Source organism: Corapipo altera, unplaced genomic scaffold, assembly GCF_003945725.1.
Source record: "Corapipo altera isolate COAL_440 unplaced genomic scaffold, ASM394572v1 2b, whole genome shotgun sequence".
Taxonomy (NCBI): Eukaryota; Metazoa; Chordata; class Aves; order Passeriformes; family Pipridae; genus Corapipo; species Corapipo altera.
The window spans coordinates 26,215,674-26,240,312 of record NW_020884874.1 but is presented as its reverse complement, the minus strand read 5'-3'; the positions used below and the strand labels follow the sequence as shown (position 1 = coordinate 26,240,312).

The window sequence follows — 24,639 nt, the reverse complement described above, 5'->3', positions numbered from 1 at the left end:
TCTTCTCTCCTCTTGATAAATAATATTGAGTACTAATGGGCTTATTTAATTGTCGGGGGTTATTTGCCCTCCTACATCTCGCTGATTCTCTCTCCCGTTGCCTTTCTTCAAGCCTGCGTGCCGTTCCCGGCTTCCCCGGCGGGCCTTGATGGGAGGAGGGTAACGCGAACCGTCCGGGGATCCGGAAACGCGAGAACGGCGTCCCGAGAACTCCTGGACTTGCCTCCGGTGACGACACAGAGAGGCGTTTAACACCGCGCTCCCGTAACCCTTCCCCTTCTCGCCCGCTCCCGGAGGAGGAGGAGCACGGAAGCCCAGGAGGAGGAGGAGGGGATCGGGCGGGGCGGACGCGCCGCCATCCCGGCAGCGCCCGTGGCGCGGGCGGTATGCGGGTGCCGCCCGCCAGGGGGCGCTGTGGCCGCTCCGCGCCGCTCCGGGTGCTGCGCTGCGAGGAGCCCCCGCGTGTCCGCCATATTGGCGCCCGCGCCGCAGCCGCTGCGCGTTGTTCGCCCATCTCCTGCCGGCGTGGCCGCCCGGAGCACAGCGCGCCAGGGAGGGAGGACGGGAGGGGAGCGCCGGCGCCGCCGGGCGGGAAGCGGGGCGAGGAGGAGACGGAAACGAGCGGGGCCCCCCGTCTCCTCGCGCCCGCCCCCTGCGCCAGCCGCCATGGAGAGGAGGCCCGGCGGCCCCTGAGCGAGGAGCGCACGCACGCACCGACCGAGACTTGCCCCCGCCCGGCCCGGCCCGGCCGCCATCCGCGGAGAGAAGCCGCCCGGCCCCCGCCTCCGCCGCGACATGGAGGCCGTGAAAGCCTTTAACAGCGAGGTGTGTAGCCCTTTCTCCACGGCTCTCCCTCCTCGGGGCCGGGGAGCGGGCGGGGCCCCAGGGCCCGGCGCCTTCCCTGCCCCCTCCTCCCCGCGGGGAGGGTGCGAGAGCCGGGGGGGGCCCGGGGGTGCGGGAGCGCTCCCGCAGGCCGGCCCGGGGCTCCCCCCCGCGTCGGGCGGGAAAGGGCCCTTGTCGCCGTCCCTGGGAAGCGGGCGGGTGGAGAGGGTAATGGAGACGCCCCCCCTTCCACCCAACTCCTTCCGCCGTGAGGATGGGGGCGGCTGGAGGGGAAGAATGGATCTGGCGGCGGACTGGGGAGAGAGGAGGGCGCGGGAGGAGGAGGAGGAGGCCTCTTTCCTGCGCCTGGCCTGCAGTGGGGCGGGTGATGCCCGGCCAACTTCACGCAGCGGCCAGAGGAGGCTGCGCGGGGCGGCGTGGGGGCTCCAGGACCGCCAGGCAGGGGGACCGTGCCCTTCCCCGCCTTCCCTCTCCTGCCGCCCTCTTCCTTCTCGCTGCTTACATGTGTGCCCGCACCCCGCCAGCGTGCATTTTTAACACCTCGTGGAGCTGTGTTTTAAATCTGGGGATGGGAATACAAAGGCCTTGAAGGCTTGTCTCCGTGTTTGAGCGTAGTATATTCGCAGTGGTCGAGATGGAAGCAGACATTCCCTACGTGCTGCACAGAGCTCAAATCCTGCACCGAAGTACTGTGCAAGAGAGCGGGCACTCAAGAGCGTATGCTTACAGGCTGAGGTATTGATACGGCACCTGGCTTCTCTTTTGTGCCGAAAGTTAATGTTTATTTTATTGCAAGATGGTTCTTGTGGCAACTCTTTGTTCCTTTCATTGTCAGTTTGTAGTGTTTATATTTTGAAGTTAATGTAAAAGCAAGCAAAATGAATACGTATTTTTCTTCTTACAGAGTCATCCGTGTCACAAAGTAGTTTTTTACTTATTGACCTTAGAAAGTATCATCTCTGCTTACAATATATACTTCTACGGGCAGTTCACATATTGGAGAGTTGCTCTCTCACCCACCCCTGCAAGGATGTAGTATGATTTTAAGTAATATGGTTCCATTTGAGCTGTGGTGGAACATGTTGTTTCTACAACCTATGGTAAGATAGGTTTTAAAATAAGCAGGTACTCTCCAATAACTCAGGAGCAGTTATGCAGCCCTAACTGATGTGCAATTCCAGGTGTTGCACTTCATGCAATTTGAATTCTTAAGTAGAAGAAAACACATTGTGGCTGCTAGAAGAAAAATAAACTTTATTTTTCCAATTTTATTATTTGATTGGTGTATGTGGGAAAAGGAAGAATTTGGTCACAAGAACAGAAGAACATAGGGTATTTAGGCTGTTTTCCTTATATACCTACTAGTATGAGCAGAAGTCTTCACTTTAATATTGAAAAACAACTTATGACTGGCTTGCTGAGTTCTCAGGTATAGGTACTGTAAAGTGATTAAGTCTGAAACTTAAGGTGACAACTACTGAAGAGGAGAGCTTTACAATATGCTTTACATTTTCTAAATGCTTGAAAAACAGTAGCCTTTGGGTTGTTGGAAAAGAAAATGCAGAATATCAGACAGACATTTTAACCAACTTATCTTTTATAATACTATTATGGTGTTAATAGACAACATCTATAGTTTAACCTGTATCTTTGTATTTGGATGCTGGGCTACACTGATTGGAAGTTTTTAAAGATATCATGACTAAACCCATGATCCTAGAAGTAAATGGTACAAGACTTGCTATGTTTAGGGAATCCCAAGTGTCATTGCTAGCCACTCTAACACTTCTGTACCCAGTGCAGAACATGACTTTAATTTAACTTTCCATCATTGTCTCTGGTCAAACTTACCTATACATATTTTGCATTTTAGAACTGAAATGATTACTAAATATTTAAAGTAGCTGAAATGTGTGAGTCAGTAGATTGCTGTACCCAAATAGTTTTGATTAACTTAGAAAATATTTGCACTTCACTTGTAAAAATCCTTTACTTTGTTTATGTTATATTTTAAGGTCATGTTATGCTCCAGAAATCATGTCTGACTGCTGTTCTAAAGTTTTTTGTCTTAAAATAGATATACATTAAATTTCCTAGCCAATGGGGTAGTCTAAATCATATCAAAACTTTTACCATACTTTCTCTTATGCAGTTTGCATTTGGTTAATAATTTTATAGCAGTTTATGTAACTTACTGGTGAAAACAAGGTGATGCTTAAGAAAAAACATTCCAATACATTTAAACATTTAAGTCTGTAGGTTGGCTACTTCTGGGCTTAATTTGTTTGTTTGGTTTTTTTTTAAAAGAAGGAGTTGTGTTTGTATTCTGTAATGAAGCTAAAATGAAGGCAGCTGTCCATCTAGGTAGTACAGCTTACTCCAGACTTGTGTGTGAGCCAAGTAGTGTCTTGTTTTATAGCTATCCTTTAAGCAGTCAGGATTGAAGTGATTAATGTAGACTTGTCATTAATTTGATTAGGAGGAAATATTTCACGTTTATTTGAACACTGACTACTGGAAGTAATGCTGGCTATTGTGGAAAGCTGTTCAGCGTCTAGAGATGATACGTGGCATTGTCGGTGCTGTACCTAATAGTACATACAAATTATATTAACCCTAATTTAATTAACTCTAACATTTAAAGTCTTGGAAAAGGTATATTTAAAGCTGAGAAATAATCATACTCCTAAATAAAACATGCTCAGTGTTGTTTTCCTGTAATGGTTGGCATTTTGCTTTTGATTAAAACTGCTTGGCAAATGAAAATTAGGATAATATACAACTGACTTAGTATACTGTTGAGGTAATTGACAGTGTTTTATACCATACAGTTTATCATTTGCTAAGCTGGCATCATGAAGGCTAACGATTGCAGAATCCTTTTCCTCCAGGTCGCAGTTCAGGCCCTGAGTTTTTTCTGCAAAGCACAAAATCAGAGTCAAGAACAGGTTCTTGACAGAAGAAAATTACTGAAATGTTTCAAATTCTTTATATGCTCTATAAAAAGAAATTGAAATGGACTAGAGGCAAATACGTATTCCAGCACTCGGATGATAATGATTTAATTGCAGATGTATAATTAACACTCAGTATTTGTTACATAGTCAGTTCAGTGTTACAGGTCTTGCTGTCAGCTTCAAATCTAGCCATTTCAAGTACTGTACTTGAAGTTGGTTTTGGGTGCTACACTCTCCAGAGTTTCCTTGCAATGCTTGTCTTTTTTGCAGTGGCAAATTTTGTATTTCCAAGTTATTTTTCACTTTATAATGTGAAGATTGTGTTCAGACAAGTTTGGAAAAAAGGGACCGATGGATGCTTTAATTCTGAAACACATTTAATTAATTTTAAATTTCTTTCTATATGAATATGTAGAATAATAGTATACAGTTTTACAGGCACGTAAATAGTCATAGGACTGTAATTTATTTTAGGGGAAATGGAGATCGCAACTTCATTTTTAAGTACAACACAGACTGGATATTTGAAGTTTTACTTTGTTTAGTCATATTAATTGTACCTGTAAGAACGAAATAATAGGAATCTTGAAAGGACATTTATTTAAAATTTAAAGGACAAATTCAACTTAGATACTAATTTAAAAACTGCAATAGTAATTCACTGATCTAGTTCAATTAAACGTAGCATTTCTAATAATTGCAAGTTTATCAATAACTTTAATCACATACAGGCACACATCTCTTCATATAAGAGCTTCATTATGTCTTGCTGTCCGTGATATGATACCTTTTTTTTTTTTTTTGCATTCTCTTTATTAAAAACAAAGCAAAAACATCTCATGTATAAGCTATGCACACTTCGGTCAAATCACTGAAAATTACTTTCACTTTGAATTGCTGAGTCTGGCACTTGCAACTTTGGTCTACAGCCATTTAGAAGGTTAGAATGGTAAAACCTACTTAGGGCAGTTTGGTAGCATACCTGGTTTTGGAATTTACCTTGTTGAATCCAATGCACAGTAGTTGTTAACTTCCAGTGCTACAGCTTTGAGCTGGTTTTGTATTTGTCAGGCACAATGTGTTATGACATTGGAAAGGCGATTGAGAAAAGGGCAATTGTTCATTTGAGCATATTTTGTATAAAAAGCTTAGTTCCTCTTGTCTGTAGAGTTGGGTGCTGATCTTTTCATATGAAAGTGGTTGTCCTTGCATAGTTCATCAGAAAGTAGAGTCCCTGAGCTTTTGGTGTTCAGAGTCCTGTAGGATGATAAAAAGTACATAAACATTACTACTTCTGGGTTCACTTGTTATTCTGGAATTGTCAGTGGTAAGGATATAGCAGACATTTGACCATTTACTAGTAATACTGTTGTCTGTATACTCTATTTGCATTTCATGATATGTTGGTCACCCTTATGACATTTCTTTAGAAGATATGTTTTAAATGTCAGTGAGGAACAGTTCAGTGGACTACAATTTCAGAAATGTGACCCCTGGAAATGACCCACATTTTAAATACTGAGCATTGAAGTACAGGCGCATAAAAGTACAAAGGGCTAACTCAAATATTCTATTTTAGACTACTTTATTTAAATGGCATATTGCAAGTCAATGAGGTGGCTTTTTCATGAAAGAATGCCAGTTGAAGCTAAAAAAAGCTAAATGGTATGCCTCATGAAAATACTAAATAGAGATTGATGCTGAATAGCTGGGGAAGGTAGAAAAAAAGGGATGCTTTTTGAAATGAGGAGCCAGGGCTTTGCTTAGTGCAAGTAGATACTAGCAGTTAAGTATGAGGAATGGTGAAGAGACATGTAAGCTACTCCCTTTGATTCTGCTGCATGTTTCATGTTGGCTTAAGCACCTGAAACGTCTGCAGAGCTTTTTTTCCCCCTGGCTGCTGAGACAATGAGAAAACCTCTGTTCCTCTTCTCTGCCACTATGTTTTACTACTCGTAAAAAAAGTGTAATCTTCTTTCATATCCTCCTCTGTTTGAAGGACTCGGCAACTATGATAAGTTTAAAGCTTTCTTCTTTTTTGTTTATCTTGTATCACATTTATGATCTGATATTTGTAAATTTTATTGTAGCAAATTGGGATATAAGCTTTTGGTTTACTTGTGAGTTAACTCAGTGATCCTTAGATCCGCATATGGACATTCATACAACTGAGTTGTTTCTGGTTTTCATTCTTAACCTCTGGAGTGAATGGGAAAAATGTCTTCCCTTTTATTTCACCGTATAATCGTGTAGTGCTTTTCAGAAAAAAACACTGAATCTTTATGTGATTCCCTTAAGATACAACAAAATATGTAAGAATTTGTTAGCTTCCTGTTTGCTGTGAGGAACATGAAGAGCAGTATCGGTGAAACATATTTCACTCTGTTGTTTTCCAGCAAGAGTTGAACTTTGCTGGCTCGCAACACTTGTTTTCCTTTTTTTTTTTTAGGGTGTAGGGAGAGAAAACCCTTTTCTCTTCAAGATACAGTAAATATTAAATTGGTGTTGACCTGATTAAATGTGTCTCCATGTATACTGAATAAATATTTACAGTTTTAATATCACATTTTCAAAGACTTCTCTGACCTCAGACTTTCACCAGCCACAGGATCTTGACTTCAGGCCTTGTAAAGACATGATCACACAAGGCTATGTTAAAGGCCCAAAATGTTAGGGCTTGTTTTTATTGTTTTTGGTGCATATCTTGCTCAAGAACCTCATTCCTTTAGTAAAGTAGCATAGGGCAGACATTGATTAGTTTTCTGTCTTAGATACATACACTTTGAGTCTCTTCTTAAACTGTGGTCAGGATTAGATCCCTGTGAGTCTGGAGAGGTTGTGTAGATCTCTAGATTCTGCTGAGTCTCTTATTTTGTAACTGGATAGTTGTAAGATTGACCTTACTTGCTACTCATTTAGACAGCAGTGAACTGTTTTGTAGTTTAAAACAAATGCACTTCTGAACTCTCATAACTTCAGATCCTTTCATTTTCAGCTGCTTACTAAGATCATGCCTGGGGCTATAATCTTTGACAGTGTGCTTGAAATTATCCTAACAAGTCTTATTTGAGTTTGCCATCATTTGAGTTATGCCCCATCCCCTGAGGTGTTGCAGGCCAGACTGGATGAGGCTCTGAGCAACCTGATCCAGTGGAACATATCCCTGCCCCATGGCAGCAGCGTTGGAACTAGATGGTCTTTAAATTCCCTTCCAACTCAAACCATTCTATGATTCTCTGATCAACAGTCTGCTTTCCTGTGACAGTTGTAAAAGTGGAGTCTAGTAATCCAAATATCTTTCTTACAGGAAAACACCCGCAACATTGAGAACGAAAGTATTTGATAAAGCATATTTCTTGTAATAGCCTGCTGTTTGTACTGTTAGGCTTTTGGCAACTGAGCTACCATTTGTACAAAAATGACTACTGTGGATATACAATTTATCATTATCTTTCCACTTTTTTTTTTTTTCCAAGAGTTTACCTGCATAACTTAGGTGATTTTACTAGATATAGTTTTTGATTGCATGAGGTTGTGGGAGTTCTTTTCTCCTATCTTTGTGGTTATACGAGCGGGTAACTGATGGGTATTTTTCTGACGCTCTGACATTCAGAAATATAATGCAGGTTTTAATATAATAAACTACATATGTGGAAGGTAAGGCTTATCAGCTTTGTTACTATGTTTGCTGTTGATCGTTTTGAGGGCTGGTAGAGTGTTCCCATTTGAAGTGAAGGCATAAAAGATGTGCCCCAAAGTGGAGTGGCAGATCTGATATCCAGGAATGGTGGTTTGGGTGGATGGTGGCTGAGCAGTAAAACAGTGTAGGGTAACAGCAGCTGAGAGATTGAAGCCATCTGTTTTGGTAGCCTCGAGCTTGTTTATTGTGACATTCTGTCTATAGTATTAGTGTTGAAAGATTGGAGTAAATATTTTATAAAAACTTATGAGACCTGAACAAGGTGCACTGGTTTTATGCAAGGAAGTAAACAAGCGTCTTACAATTGGAACTTATTATTGAAATAGCATGCATTTCTGGAAAAGGTATTTTAGAAGATCTATCATCTTGCATGGTTTGGTTTAGATTTCCTTATTTTTTTTCCTCTGGTTATGGTACTTATTAGTTATTTTCAAAAGCTAAAGTAGAATTAATTACGCGCATTCTTTGCTTTCCACTCCTGTTATTCCATAGCTTGTTTCTTCTCAAAAGTGCAGTGTACCATATATTTCAGTCACTAGAAAACTGTTGGTTTAAAAATTTTGGCACCATGGCATGACTTTGTGGGGCTCTCAGTGCGTAATTTAGAAATTAGTATGATAGGTAAAAATATAATTATAATATTTTGATATTGATGTGATTGCAGTTTGAAAAAGGTAAATAATTGTACATTGAAATGTTTTTGGCTTTTCCAGAGGATAAGTCCAAAGAACTTAGAATGTATTAACCAGATTGTTGTAAGCCAGTGGAAAGACCTGATCAGACTGAAGTCTTTCAGAATACCGAATCTCCTGTACATATTAACAAAACAAAACTAGTTCATGTGAAAAGGAATAGCTTCAGATAACATGTTGATCTTCATGACTTGGTTATCAGATATTCGGTAATAATTCAGTAATAACGACCTTAATTTTCAGAAGAGTGAAGTGGCGTACTTAACTGGAAAGGAAGAACATTTATATAACCAATATATGGCTTGGAAAAATCCCATCCAGTATAAACTGTGATTTATTTTTTTTAATTGTTTTTTTTTTAAATTTTAAATCATAAAGTTTCATTGTGAATGCAGGGAGTTGTAAACCATACTCAGGGGAAAAATGTTTTTAAATCAACATGACAGAAACGGCTTTTGTCATGAGTTCTACAAACAGTTGGCAGAGAAAATGTGTGAGTCTGATTTTCAAAATGTTTAAGATCTGTTCCTGTATTTCATGTCTCAGAATTGTAGAGATGTGATTGTAGTTAGACTTTTCTAAAACTTTTAACTCTATGTTTTGCCACACTTTACCAAACTAGTTGCAACAAGGACAAAGGGTGTTTCTCCAATGTGGGCAGCCCCCAAGCTCACGTTTGGAAATCCGTGGAGACTGACATTGTGTCAGAAGCTGATCCATTTTCCTCTTGGTAATCTAGAATTAGCTATAAAATAATGATGAAATGTTAATGATGGAAATAAACCGTATGGCAGGAAAGATGAGAAAATGGCGTAAAGTGAAATATCCCTGTTATATTCCTTGTTTTTGTGTCTAATACTCTTTTATGTGGATCTTTTGATCTGTCTTTCCATTCTTTGAAGCTTGGGCATCAGTAAAGCGCTCACTCTTACCTAGCTATTTCATATGATCCATTTAGCTTTCTCTAAGGTTTTTCTAAGCTTTTTGTTCCCAAATCGTAAACATCTTGAGTTACTGTGAAGAGAAAAAGGGGAGTTGTATTTTATGGCTTATAAATGGCCAGGAGCAAATGGAGTATGTTCTAGAGACTATCTGAAGTAAGCATGTTTCACAGTTCTTTCAGGAGACTGGAGCTGAATCTAGGGAATTTCTTTAAATTCCAATTTTACGTTCGTAGTCTGTTTGTACAAAGCAGACTGTACCAACAGAACTTAGAAGCTCTCTTTGAGAGTAGTAATTACAAAGGTTTAAAGGAAATTTTAAATAGGCTGTTGGCTCAAATAAATGAAAAGCAAAATGGAATTCTGTTGTTTCATCTCAAATTGTTCAGGTTCAGTAAATTTGAAAGTCATAGTTTTGTTTTCTCAAAAGAGGTAGGAGAAGGACTGTGCAAAGGCAGTGGTGGTAACACCTGACTTCCCTGCGGGCTGAAATCCGATGGGCTGGAGAGACTGCTCTGTTACCTTGGCGTATTATTTCACTGAGTTGCTAATACATTAGTCGGGATGAATATTTAGATCTTCCCTTTAAACATAAAGATTGGTGTAAAATGCAGCTGACCTGCAGGAGCTGAGCTTTTCATGTGAGTGTTCTTGGTTGCTTTTCAATTTTTTTTAATGAATCAATGAAATACAGCAGTTAAAAGGAACACATGCACTTGGCTATCAAACATATTGACTATTATTTTATATTTGTTCATTAAAACCACGTCATGCCCTTTTTAAGTGGTTGAGAACAGTTGTATTAAGGTAGTTGCTGTTGAGTTGTATCCTTCTCATTCTACATTTTTTTAATGTTGAATTTTGGCAACTTATATTGTCTTGGTTAGTTACTGGAAGAAAAGAACTTTTTTTTTTTTTCCCCCTCCAAATTGAAATATGCTGAATGGAGCATCTACCATTCTTAGTCATCCTACGTGCATATATATTGTAACACTTCTGTGCAACACAAAGAGCAACAAGGTGCTGACTGGGTTTAAGTAACAGTTCTCACAAGTGAGTCCTAGTCAGCATCAAGGAAAAATCCTACTCACGGAGAGATGGGAGTATGTAATTTAAATAAATTTTCCTAGAGATGAAATTTCAGGAGAGCATGTAAAATGTAACATTATAGAAATTTGTTGATAGTGTCCTTTTTTAAAGCAATAGCTAACAGTACTCTTTCCTTGTTCTTTGCAGTGTGGTGATGTTAATATTTGGTAAGCGATTCAGTGATTATTTCTGTATATACAGTTGGATTTGATTTATTTTAATGCTTTTGAAATACGAAAGAAATTAACCTAATTTTTTAAGCTAATATGTATTCGGCTTGACTAAGTATTTATTTCATATTTTTTGCACTGAGACTGTAGATGCTTGCTATTATATATGTCTCGTTAGTGCAATGTCATTATTTGATGTCTTTTTAGTGTTGTGTCCTGATAGCATACAGAGAAAGCTTTAAAAATATTTCAGTAGAGGGATGTGTAACTGATATTCCCAATGCTGGTCAAAATCTCATACTTAAGAGATTGGCTGAGTCCTAGAGTATCAGTATCAAGATGTTTATTCCCTTAGCTGCTGTTTCAGTGTTACAGATATTTGTTTATGTGAATATCTGTTCCTTTGGATCACATGAGACTGGAGTTTTTCATAGCTTTCAAGTCTTCTAGTGGCAAAATTATATGAAAAATTATTTCCTAGCCTTTCTTCTCTTGTGTTTATAAGACTTGGCAGAGGAATGAAGCTGTATTTTAATAAAGTTACTATTTTGTTATATTTTTTATTAAGAATTTTGGTAGGGGAACAGCTGTCTGGCTCTTTTGCCTGTTGAATGAGAATGCTGAAAGATCTTGAAATTAAGTGCTGTGCTTTGTGGAAGTGTAGTGAGCCATTGCCTTCGATGGAGATGTGTCATAACTTGCTTTGTAAGCAGCTGACCATCCTCAGAGGATGTAAGTTTGTGTGCATGGTGCCTGCTCTTCACTTGAGAAGCTTTAGACTGTAGCTTAGCATCATGTAGTGTACTGCCTTGTACATTACAGCTATTTGCAATAGAGTTGGCTTTTTGCAGGTATTTACAATGGATTTAACTTTAGGTACTTTTTGAATTACTGTTGTAATGCTAAAGCTATGGTTTGCATTACTGAATGATGAAAATTTGAAATATGCTGATAAATTCCTTGACTTTCAGTAAGTCCTCTCTTGAAGACCACTTTTCTTAACAGAATTGAAAAAAAATACAGGTCAGAAATTCACTGCATTACATGTAGCATCAACCTGATACTTGCATTTTCCCCCAATCCCAGTGTATGATTTGTATAGCTTATTAAATCTTTGAGCAAGCTGGTATTTTTTTCCCCAAAGTTTGGAAACAGTACTTACTTAAAATTATATTGGGGAAAAAGAGTATTAACAATACTGTTAACTTTTGTGTACACTGGAATATTGCATTTTATGCAGTTTCTTAATCACTATTATTACTTTTTGCTGTACAAATCATTTTTTTTTAATCAGATACAGGAAAATACAGAATTGTGAATATAATTGGCTTTATTTGCTAGCCTTGTCTTTTCTTTGGTATGTTACATAAATGTACATTTATGTAGTAAATCCGTGTAGCTTGTTGCGCATGAAGCAGTTAATTCTGAAGGAGGTATGGAAGAAATGCTTCTTTTAGGATATGGTATTAAAAGCTGAGTCTTAGAGCTTTTTTTGGTTTTTTTTCCCCAATGTAAGAACGTACAAGATACCTCAGCTGAAGGTGATGAGGAATTTGAATTTGTTTAAAACAACTGAATATGTTTAAATAAGGAAGAATTGCTGTGACTTTTATGTGAGACAATAATGTCATGTGATAATGTGTGTATGGGAGTTCTTTGAGAAAATTAGAAGCACATGGACGCAGAAGAACCAGGTGTTTTTACTTGGATTTCCAAAAAGTAACTGAGAAGATCAATTCCCAAAAGTTTGAAAAGCAATTGAACTGCTGTGGAGAGTGCATCCTTACTTGATGGATGTCTGCTAAAAGGAGTGACAGGGGAAAAGTTCATGTGCAGAAATAAATTGTTCTCTTTTCTCATGATGGAATGTTATATGGGTTTGTTCTGAGAGTCCCTGCATTTCAGTTTATTTGTCAGTGCTATGAAAGAGCGATAGAATGAGGCAAACAAGTTTGTTGGCAGTATTAAGTTATTCAGGGCATTAGTGCTGAAGGGCTGGCCGTGAAGAATTGCAAAAGGGCATTGCTGTACTGACTATTAGATGACAGCCTACAGTTTCATAAAGTTAAATGTGGTAGTGCAGGTAGGGGAGAGAGTATGAAAAGGACAACCCTGGCTTTATGTACACAGTGATAGGCATTGAAATGATACCGTTTCTTAATTGATAAAACCTTGCAATTGAAATGGAAATGTCTGTTCGAAGTTCAGCAGTAATCATAACAGAAATTAAGAGTTCTGGAAATTATTAGGAAAGAAATAGAGACCATTTTATCTTATTCCTTGTGCGGTCTGGTTTGTACCTCACAAGGCTGTGTTGGCAGAACTGGGTTTCTTCTTTGCACCGATTTTGATTAAACTATGCACTTTTACTAAAACATGTTGGATATGCTAAATATTTACATGAATTCCCTATATGGTGGAAATTCAGAGGTTTTTATGAAAAAGATCAGTTGCTGCTGTCTCGGGAATCACTGAGCTATAGGTTGCAGGTAGCTAAAATAGTATTCAAATGATATATCTCTAAAAGGACAACTGTATGTTACTTTTCATAAACATCATCTATCAAATGCTGTTTTTGTTAGTTTTCTCTAAACTAGTAGCAGTCATCAGTAAGTAACACATTTTTCTACCATACCCTAGCACAAAGAGAAGGAGGACCAGTAAGGAGAGGAAAAAAAACCCAACAAACCTCCCTCCAAAAACAACAACCAAGCAAACAAGAATTAGCAAAATGAAAAGGCGAATGTAAATTATTACGAGAAGGTAGAAGGGAACAGAAAAAACGTGTTCCTGATAGTAACCATACCTTTTTGGTGCTGTCCAAGTAGGAGTGACTGCTGTGTCTCAGCTCAGAGACATGACTAGACAGGGAGCTTGGACCAGTTGCCAAATCTCTGTTGTCAGACTTCCTGCTGTTCCTTACACTTGAAATAGCCAAGCTGACTAGGGCTGGGTGAAGTTTGAGAAGAACCAAGTAAGACTTTGGTGAGGCTTTGAATGTGGAAGGTAAATAAAAAGGGGGCTATATATGCAATTTCAGGACATTTTGGAGGATATGGAAGAGGAATGTGGGGTATTTAATATCTGTATAGTGAAAAGGTCTTCCACCATTCCCAGGTGATGGCCATGAGTCAAGATCAACAAGCATACCTGAGCCTCCGTGTCTCAGGTACTCCACTGAGAACTTTCCAACACTACATTTCTGTTAAGCAATAGACTTGGTTAACAGTATAAGCTCCTACACTGCGTTTTTCACTTTCCTGTCTCAGTAAGTCATGCTACGGACTGTGACACGGGGCTGAGATGGAAGAGTTAAGTACAGATGAAGTCACACCTTTTTAGATGTGACTGCAAGGTGGATTGAGTAGGTGTTATACACCCTACTAAAGAGAGTGGGGAGGAATTACTGGGAGTATTGGAGATCTGATACAAGTTTGACCCTCTGCGTCTTGCTGTTACATTTCTGTACAGTTGAGTTAGCTTACAAACTTATTGCAACATTTATTTTTACAATTCAGACAGTAACAAAACAGGTTTAGAGACAGTCTGAGAATCAACTGTTAACACTACTACTTTGATCATGTTTAAGACTTTCAATGCTATATGGTATTAAGCTGTTACATGGTTTACTTGGACATTTGACCAGCATCTGATTCTTACTTTGCAAGATCATGACTCTGGGAATTGCTTTGATTGAGGCAGATTAGGATTTGTAGTAACTGTATCTTTGTGGATTCATTTTGTCCCTGAAGTGCCATTCAGATTCTGGCCTTCCCTTTAAGGTTTTCCTGTGATTTATATTCAGCATTTAATCAAACATGAGCTCTTCTATCAAAGGTTTACTGATTGTCCCACACCTAATTATTAAAATGCCAATGTGTGTAGCACATGACTGGATGGAATCCTCATACAGGAAAGTAGTGAAGCAATTTCCCCACACACAAATTCACTGTAAATTTGATCTGTATTTTCTTTAGCTGTAAGTGGGTTGAGAAGATTAATGTTAATTTGTATTTTGTAGTTTCCCATATCATTGGCAATATGTTTGGAGTTGAGCATGTTCAGTTATCTAAAATACTTGAGATAGGCAGTAGAGAGTCTTGCCCACAGATTTCTAGAATAAACTGTTCATTGACATTGAAATCAAATGTATGCTACTATTAAGTGTGCTGACTTGAAAAAAACACTGGCACTTTTTGCAGTAACTTGAAAGTATTCTCTTTACTTTGGCTGTGCTTTTTCTCACAGAGGAAAATAAAACTAATCCCAAAAGGTCGCATGGGAATCATGCATTAATACTCTTTCTAATTTAATTATTTAACACTTGTTTTTTGAAAACCTGAGCTAACAGTTTGAAAATGGTTTCCCTTACCAGTACAGTCACACTCCTTATGACTTGTCACTGATTGTGTTATACTTGCCTCATTGCCCCCTGCCCTCCCCACGGCCCCATTCTCTAGAAGTTTAGTCTTTGTTCCTTCCTTATCCTTTTGTGATAATGTCTCACCTTTACTTTTCAGAGTAATGTGCCATAATTCAAGAATGGACAGTACAAAGCAAAGCTTTGTATATTTTTTTAATGGATATTTACAGTTTTGGGGTTTTTTTTAATTAGGGTTTAAGTTTTCAGTTTATTCCAAGTCACTTTGTCTTCCTGAAGCATTCTCCCAAATGTTTTATTTGTGTTGTGGTGACTGCTCAGGAGAGCTCTTGTGTCAGAATGACTCTTGGGTGAATACACAGCTCTCTCTGCATTAGTGCTCTTTTCCAGGCAAATATCAGGAGACCATTTCTCCCCCTTAGATACTGGGATAGATGGGAGGTAAATTTTGATTTTATTTAGATCAACATATCCTTTTTTCTGGTGCAAAATCAGTTACTAAATGAATAGGAAAAATAAATTGGTCCATCAGTGTATAAGGTTGTTTTTAAATTTTAATATGTAATCAAAATATGTATATCATCAGCTGGTGATAGCTGTGCAGTGTTTGGGGAGAAATTCTTAGTGTACCTTTTAAAAAGAACCGCCACAAACTGTACTGCTTTACCCAGCAGTGCCTCAGATTTCAACAGGAAATTTCTGTACTTACTGGTTTTTCACAAAAGAAATGATGCAAATTACTGCCACTGTGCAAATCCTTCCAACAGGGAACTTAGGAAGATAACTGGAAAAAATAGGTTTAGTTGGTGCTCAAATACCTTTCGATAATAATCAGACATTTAAAGAAATACTGATCAGTTTTTTGTCCTTTTGAGCAAGTGTTTCGTATGAGTAGATGTTTATCCAGAAACGTAGGTAAATAGCTAGTGAATGGCATATTTTCTTTATAATCACAGAATCCTATGGTAACTCAGCTCTAAAGCACAGGGGGTTTTAAGTTTGCATAAGGGTTTCTATGTCTGCTCCCTTGCTTTGTTCCTCCAGCTTGCACTGTAAGTGGGACTAGCGTGCTTCAAAACCTCTGAAAGTTTTCCTGGTTTTATCTGTCACTTAAAGATTACAGTGTTTCACTTTCGACCCTCTAAGATGAACTGTATTTCTGCTGTGGAAAAAATACAACTGCCTGATGTGATAAAGCTTAAACTTCATTTGAATAAGGTCTTTCAAATGGAGAGCTACATTTTACATGAACATACAGATAGCTGACTGTGTTTTATACAGTTATTTAAAAGAGTGGGTGTGTTTCATTATGGTGTCAGGGTACAGAGTTGGTGATAACAGTTCAGGGGTGAGTCAGTTCCCTCTGAGGCACACCAGAGCTGCCCTTCCAGGCTAAGGACAACCACACTGGACAGTCTGAAGCCACATCCACCAGCCTGTCTCTTGCTCACTCCCTACTCATCTCATGGGGTGTGCTCCTCCAGTCCCATCCTTCTCAGTTAATCTTCACCACTCAGATTGTAGTGACATGTGCCATCACCTTAGTAATCCTGTTTGCAGGCTGAAGAGTCCAAACCATCTTGGTTCTTCACTTTAAAGTTTTTCCATAATTTTGGTTATCCCTAATAATTTCATACCAGCTTTGGAGATTACAGGGTGAGGCCAGAAATTCCGGAAGTAGTGAGAGGCTGAGAGTGCCCTGCAGGTTAGTACTGTCACCTAAATAATGTGATTCTAGAAGTCCGTTTGCTGCATTTACTACTGAGAGTTTTCTGGCTTACTCTTGAGTTGATGTGTTCAACAGAATGCCTCATGTATCGGCAGATCCCTGTCCTGAGTAGCAATAGCCAGCTTCAAAGCCAGCATCCACTACTTCATGTGCACTGATTGGTGCTTAATTTGTCTGCCTTTTTATTACTGAGTAGCGTCAGCGATGTTCCTCTGCAGCTTTTGATAGTCTGACTTTGTCTTAACCAGAATATAGGTGGCAGCACAGGCTCAAGTGGGGCTCTGTTGAGAATTCTCTTTACCACACATTAAATGACTGTTTATTTAAATTGTTTGCTGGCTGTATTTAAGGAGTAATTGGTTGGGTCATGCAAGGGCCTGTTTAGGACAGCTTAGTTTCTTTGGAGCCTTTTGTGAGAAATCTTTGGTAAATGTGTTTTGGTAGTCCAGGTGGCCTTATATCAGTGATTTCTCAGTGTGCTCATTGAGTCTTTCAGAGAAGGACAGTATACTGAGATGCGGTTTTTCCTTACAACAGCTGCATGAAATTATCTGTGTGCTCACTAACTCTTTTATTTTGAGTAATTTATACATTTTTTTTCTGGTACAAACATTTAACCGAACTGATCCATTTTTTACTGCTTTTCACCTTGAACCCTAGTCAGAAATTCATGTCGCTTTTCCTGTCTCTTAGAGCTACAAGATTGAGACTGTTTTAAATGAAAATTAATGAATCACAGCTACTAAGTCCTTCATTCTTGAGTTCTGTTCTAGTACTTCATTATTTTTCCGTTGTGAGCTTGTTGTTTACCTTCTTGTAAACACACTTGAGGAGAATTCTGCAGTGGGAAGACTCCAAGGTTTTTCCTTAGTGTGTAGATCTAAAAAGGGAAAGGGAGGGTTCTTTTTCTGTAGGGCTTTATCACTTATGAATGCTTCTGTATGTACTGGTTGTCCTGGAGAAGCACTTTAATGGATCTGCTATTCCTTCTCTAGTCTGAAAAGTGCTGTTTATTTCTCAAACTTGATTGCATTGTCTTTTACATGTACATTACCAGCCAAAAAGAACTTCTTCCCATCCCCTTTGAATACTACTACTGATTTTCTCAAGTGTATCATTTTACTTCAGATAGTTTCCCTGACTTTACTTTTTAGTTGTGTTGCCTTTTTTTACTGGTTTGTTTGAAGGCTTCTTCTGTGTGAGGGCAAGCAGTTGTCTTCTGCCAATGAGCATGAAAACCTTACAAAACTAAGATCAGGAAATAATGAGAGCGAACTGGTTTAGCTAAACACCTGTACAAAAGGGCATACAGGAAAAATGAACTAGAATATAAGCATAGGTTTTAAAAATAATATATGTATCTTTAAGTCCTTATCTTTCAAATGTCCAGTGTCTTAAAAAAATGATCTACGCTAGATGAAAAATTGAAGTTTTCATTACTAGAGAGGCAACCAAGTCTTGCTTCTCTAGTCAGCCTAGCAGTAGAGAAAATGGGTTTGATGCATGGGCTGTTGGTGGATGTGGAGCTGACTGGATGTCAGCATCTGAAGAGTTGCAGTTAATGGCTCAGTGTCCAAAGTGTGGTCCCAGCACATCTGTGTGAGTCAGTGGTTCTGCCTCCTGGTAGCTGTGTATGTCATAGGTGAAGGAACTACTGTGCCGATCTTTTCTGGGACTGTTTTCAGATTGGCAGGGTGGCTTCTGGAATCCAGACTCATTTCGTGTTCGCTCACATATCCGTGAATTGCTTTTACTAACTAGTGTTTTGGGCTTTGAGAGTGCTGACGGAATATCCAAACTGATTCTGCTAAGAGACAGAATGTAAGCAAAATGTTTCTGTAGTTGCACATCATTCGACCAAACAGTAGCCAGGATGAGTGACCCACAGTCTGGTACTCACCTGTGAGTAAGTGGAAGCTGAACAGTGAGTTATGAGTATAAAACAGAGAAGAAGCTGATTGGAGACTCTTGATTTTCTGCCTCTTTTTTTCCCCTTTCCCCAGTGGTGATGAAGAGCATTTACCTGCCTGCATTCTAGAAGTATATTGCTTCTTGTTGTATAAGCAGCGCATAAGTAAATCAGAAAATTTTGCAACAGCAATTAGCGTTAGTGAAAAGTAGTAACAGTTGTTTTAAAAGTAGATGTCTAGCTGTGAACTGGTTATAATTTCACAGTTTTAATGGAAATCCTTTCAATCTGAGAAGACAGGCACATGCTTGGACAAACCAATTTTTTTTTCAGTTTGTCTTTTGACAGCTCTAGGAGGTTTTAGTTAAAACTGGTTTTGACAGGAAAGGATAGGAAAAAAACCATCTCGTGTTTGCAGAGAGAAGAAATCCTTGTCTCTTGGAAATTCAAATATGATGGAAGAATATCTACTTGTTATCTTCAGAGTGATAAATTATTATAGGCAACTGGGGGAGTGTGACCTATATTTAAGACTGTCTAATCCTTTCCTCTGATTGATCCTGTTTACTGTTACATTTTACTTTATTCAGTGTAAAAGATTCTGAACTACATTTTCTGATCTAGCAGTTTGCCACAAATTGAGCAAATACTAGGAGGTTAAAGATATTGTTACTGCCTGTGTGGATATTAATCTGGTTCAATATATTGCATGTTCAGGCTGTGTAGTAGGAGAGGAGAGGGATCTTTTGGCTTTCAATGACCGTTTTATGGAAGAACTCTAATTCTTCCTGATTTTAGTAAGAAAATAAAAAAATTCTTTATGGATGATCATTCCTATTATCAGGACTCTATTTTTGAACTTCTAAACGTTCTAACGAACTTCTGAACATGCTTCTAAACGTGTGTTGTAAACAAAAATACAATATAAGTCAAGAATATCCTTAAGTCTGTTTTGGTGGTTTGTATCTGGTCTTTTTATGTATGAAAGTAGCAAATACTAGCTAGTCCTTTCTCTGCTAACACCTAGGGCTGAATGAGAAAAGAGGGGCATTTTGTTCAAAATTATATACTGTGAATAATCAAAGGTTTTCAAAGCAAGTAAATAGCCTTGGATGAGGGAGTCCAGATTCAGTGTGCAGGAAGGAGTTGTTTCCAATTACCACCTATTAGTCATAACTATGAATTTGGTTCATGTAAAGTTTCACTGTGTAGCGAATTTCTGATGAATAGCTGTCATTCTGGGTTGCTTCTGCTAGGAGATGTATGTACTAGTAAAAACAGAGTTAGTTGTCCAGGGAGAACAGTGTTTGAGAACTCCACTACCTGTGTGCTGTGGTCATTTTGGTGGTTAGATATTAATGAAGTCATGAAACTGTGTTTAAAATTGAGAACCCAGCTTGATTTTTGCTTAAGCGTTTGTAATATTTCTGATACATTACTTTTCTGAGTTAATGCAGTGAATGAAGTCTATAGTTTTTTCAATTTGTTTGAAGTGGCAAAATTGCTACATTCTCATTCTTACTGAGCTTGATTTTTTTTTTTCCTAACGGAAAATAAAAGATTTGATTCAGCAGGTATATGATGATGAATATACTAAGTTAAACTTCTGTTATGCTTCCATAAAGGTACTCAAGTATATTAATGTCTTCTCCTTAGAAAGCTACCCTGTTTGTGTGTTGTAACTTCACCCTGCAATGCCTGCAGTATTTAGTGCTAGTAAAGCTAGGTATATATAGGAACCATTGCAAAGAAAAACCTCCTCTCTTTTAGGCTTTTTGGATCTTATATTTTATTGTGTTGAACTTTTTATTCTTTCTTAAATGGAAATGTCCTTTCTTGCGTAATAAATAAAATCCAATTAAATTTAAAAATGATATTTTCTTGTGGAAAAATAATGCATAATTATACTGCTTACAACTTCAGAATGTATTTATGGTAACTCTTTTTCTTTTTTTTTGTTGGCAGTTGTACTCGCTAAATGATTATAAACCACCCATTTCTAAAGCTAAAATGACTCAGATCACCAAGGCAGCAATCAAGGCTATAAAGGTAAGAAATGTTTGACCTCTTTTATGTTTCTCATATATGCCCAAATAATTTCTTTTGAATAGTGTAAAGAATTTCCTTCAAAACTTTCCCTCCACCCTTGTTGTGTGTACAATTTCCAAGTTAATGATCAAATGTGATAGCGAGGGGATTTTCAGGAGTGCAACAGAAGGCTTAATTTGTGGTGTGACTTTCATTTGCTGGTTGTCATATGTGAGAAAGAATTATACCAACTTGACTCTTTATCAGATCTGAAAGACAGGGCTTTTTCCTCAGTTTAAAAAGGAAACACTGACATGCCTGGGAACAGATGAATAAATAGAAAACTACAATTCACCCTTGCCTCTCCTCTCCCCGCCCCCCTGTAATATATGCATACCTTTGGATCAATACAGCTGTTCATTTTTTCTAAATTCCTAACATAACTTTTTCATGGATATTGTTCGTAGATTTCAGTCTTCTTGTTGCTTGGGTACAAATAGATTTTAAATTTTAGCATTAGTACACTCTTTAAAGATTATTCCTACCACAAAAGGTAATCGCTAAACAGCAATGGAGCAGGAGAAAATGTCACTGAAAAATGATAAAGGAAAGAAACGTGCCACTAGTGTTAAGTGTTAGAACAAATGGAAACTCAGTGAAAGCTGGAGAAGTGAAAAAGAGGTTGATATAAAAGAAAAAAGACTGAACTTTTGCTGTTCCTTTGCTAAGAATGGAGATAAATTTTCAGATAATGAAATCCATATTGGTGTTTTGTGTAATTGGGAGAGAGCAATTTGATGTCAGAAGAGTGAAATTCACGGGTTTCTTTTAAATATGTCTATGTAAGTTAAAACCTGTGTGTTGCATTATAATGAAAATGCTAAAAATTTGTAGTGAACATAAACAAGTAGTAAATGATAGTAGATGGTTCTATTAATTAAGCATTTTAATTATACCAAAATATTTTACCGTGAACTCAACTCGAAAATCCTGCTTCCATTCTTACCATTTCAATAACAGTGTTTAATTGTGTAGAGTGGTTATTGAGATGATCTAGAGCCATTGTGATTATATGTGAGATTTTAAAAAAACCTGCACAAATCACAAACCAACTTTAAAGAAGAAGTACTCAGTATATGTTACAGTCCTCCTACAGTCCTATTTTTAGGTTATTAAAGCGAACGTTTGGAAAATAAGTGAAATGCAGAGAAATTATATGTTTAGTAACATTAAGCTAACATCTTCAGTCAGGTACAGTGAAATAACCATATGTTTTTGAAGGAACAATTATATTATTCTCCTAGTTCTCACTAAATAAAGGCATATAATTTAAAAAATCCAGTGTAAAAAACCTTCAGAAGGCAAGAAAAAGTGATATTAACTCTTTTATATGTTGTTCTAAGGAAGACTGCATATGCAGCTGTAGGTATTGGATTGCTGTTTAATAATCCAAAGTTTCCTCTTCTGATTTTGCCATCAAGATATCAATATTCTTGAACAAGTAATTGCATCTTCAAATAACAAGTAATGCATCTTCAGATTTTCTCCTCTGTTGAAGTACTGTTTTATTTTTCAGTTCTACAAGCATGTTGTACAGAGTGTTGAGAAATTCATTCAAAAGGTGAGTCAGTCTTGGCTGTTTTGTGTTAACAAAGAAAATGTCCTCATTTTGGATTAGAAAGTATTGGACACAGTTGGGTTTTAGATATCCATATGGATTAATATTTCTAGCACATACTAGTTTATTTCTGGATTTAGTCACATTCAGGTTCTGCTAGTGATCAGCAGCTGATCCTAATCCATGATGCAGAAAGACAACTACTTTGTTCTCAGTTTATTCTTTGATCTGAATCACTGTGAGTACTGTTTTAAGACTGCTGTGTGTATTCATTTAATGTTAAAAGAGTCTGTCAGCGTAGCCCGTGTGAACAGCTAATGGCAAAACAATTGACAGTGGTTTGGCTGGTGACAGGTGCTTCTGATTTTCTGCCAGATTTTTCCATTGATTTTAAAGCTGAAGGGAAGATGACCGTTTACCCTCATCCTTTTTTGTAGCAGAAGATGTAGCCTTTCAGTCGATGGTTCCTGCTAGTAAATTAAAATAAAAAATATTTATATGGCTAGACTAGAATTACATTTTGGGAAGATGGTAGCACTTCCTTTTCTTGCAGCATTTAATTATTCTTGGGTAAAACTGCATTTTACTTCCAGTTGGAAATGCATGGATTCCAATTTTTGAGCCTTCCCTCCTTGTCTGCATTGTACCTGGTTGTTCAGTTGGTCATTTTGATACTGAATTTGTTCTCTTTTTGTAAATAGGTGTAAATTATGATCAAATTGCCTTTTTGTTTTGACAAACAAACTAGAGAAGTTAGACTGTTAGTGCTGCAACGTTGGATGCAATTTTCTTTCTGTTATCCTTTTTATAAAGCAGTCTAGATTACTGTGTGTCAATAACTTTTCTTCCTCATTAACTTTTATTCCTTGGTTCCCAGTTAATTCTGCAGTGCCCTTGGGCAGTGGCTGGACAGTGTAAACGGGTTTCTGCTTCAACCTGGTTTTTTTAACTGTCTCAGAACCATTCATAAGTGAATTACTTAGGTACTAGTGCATCAGTCCTGTGTGGAAAAGGTGTCATATGTATGTTTCAAGGCAATAGTAAAGACCAGTAGTATACCAACACTTTGTCAAGCACTTGTCTTTTGTGGCATTGCCTCTGACTTCTTCTACCTCTGAGAAAAGGGATCAGTATCCTCTGATCCCTGTTTAATGCTACAGGTGAACACATAAAGGGGAGAGCAGGCATACATCTTATCCATCTCTGATCAGGAGCACTTTGCAGTTTCACATTCTGAAGTTAGTTCAGAATTGTCTGAGTTCCAGATACTGCTTTTTAGTTGTGGTGGCTCTGATTGGCGATTCAGTATTCAAAGGCACGAGGGAAGTTTTATCCTCTGAATGAAAGAATGGCACATTGTCAGGAATGGGACTAGTTTTTTGTGACCATTCCATGAGCTACTAAGAGTATGAGTTATCTTTACACATTTACCTTCGGTGTCCAGTACTACTCAGTGGGGGAGTTCTGCACTATTCATTGGTGGTTAGAGAAGGCAAATGTATGTTCTTATTGATTACCTTGTTAATGATCACTCTGGACTAGATGATTCTCTTTAGTGGTCTTGATGAGGGTTTTTTTCAGTATTTCATGAACAATTTAGTGAAACATGGAACATACTAGTAACATTAAATAATAACTTCTTACTTAAGTAGAATGAAACATGAACAGATGAAAGCCGATTTGATAGGTAAGGACTTAAATTGTGTGTTTGGAAGATAATAGTACAGTATTTTTGAAAGCAGTCACTTCAAGTTAAAGCTCAAGAAGACTGAATCTTCCATTCAAATCTGCCATAGACCTGTCCAGAGTGATGTCAGTGCCAATTATTTTACTGTTGATTCTTTACAACTCTGATATTTTCTTTCTTCGGAATTAATCTCATGAGGTTACTGAAACTTCAGTTGAAATAATGCGCTTGACATTCTTCATTTTGTGACACTTAACTCACTGGTCTGTTGAGTTTAAAAAGGGTGTGTGGTTTGTGTGTTCAACTTTTTAATAGCTAGATTTTAAAAAGTTAAATTTTTTAGTGGTAGGAAATTGATTTTACACCATTTACGTATCTGCATATCGATGTGATAATTTGAACATTAAAGATTAGATATTTTTGAGAGTTTCATTTTCCAGGACAATTTGTTAAGTAGAGAACATTTTAGTAATAATTAGACCCATTTAAAAATTAGAGAGGATTGTTCGTATTTACCATTAATGACTTCTGTTATTTTTCACATATGTTTATTTTACATTATCATTCTTTATAGTGCAAACCAGAATACAAGGTGCCTGGTCTGTATGTCATTGACTCCATTGTGAGACAGTCCCGGCATCAGTTTGGACAAGAAAAGGATGTATTTGCTCCAAGATTCAGCAATAACATCATCAGCACTTTCCAGAACTTGTACCGTTGTCCGGGTGATGACAAGGTAAACCACTTACAGATTTTTCTAATTAGAACAATCTTTAGTGTGTTACCTATAAAGATTTTGATCTCACTTTTTGCTTGCTGGAGGGGACCTAATTAGAGACATAAACATGTAAATGTATTTCTTAATTTTGCTTATCTGAGTGTAGGAATTGGGGGA

At 38.0% G+C, this 24,639-nt stretch overlaps 1 protein-coding gene across 4 annotated transcripts in view; it reads left to right on the top strand.

Annotated features, from left to right (window-relative positions):
• The first annotated feature begins 445 nt into the window (after positions 1-445).
• Positions 446-24,639, top strand: part of SCAF8 (SR-related CTD associated factor 8) — an 84,971-nt gene continuing 60,777 nt past the window's right edge. For 2 of the 4 annotated variants that reach the window (XM_027632305.1, XM_027632297.1), the window contains exons 1-4: positions 451-825; positions 20,377-20,460; positions 22,016-22,060; positions 24,319-24,480. In XM_027632305.1, coding sequence (XP_027488106.1) covers positions 796-825; positions 20,377-20,460; positions 22,016-22,060; positions 24,319-24,480 — 321 coding nt within the window. In that variant the 5' untranslated portion in view covers positions 451-795. Of the gene's footprint in view, positions 826-20,376; positions 20,461-22,015; positions 22,061-24,318; positions 24,481-24,639 lie in introns of all 4 variants that reach the window. The other 2 variants (XR_003525614.1, XM_027632311.1) reach the window with 2 other exon arrangements.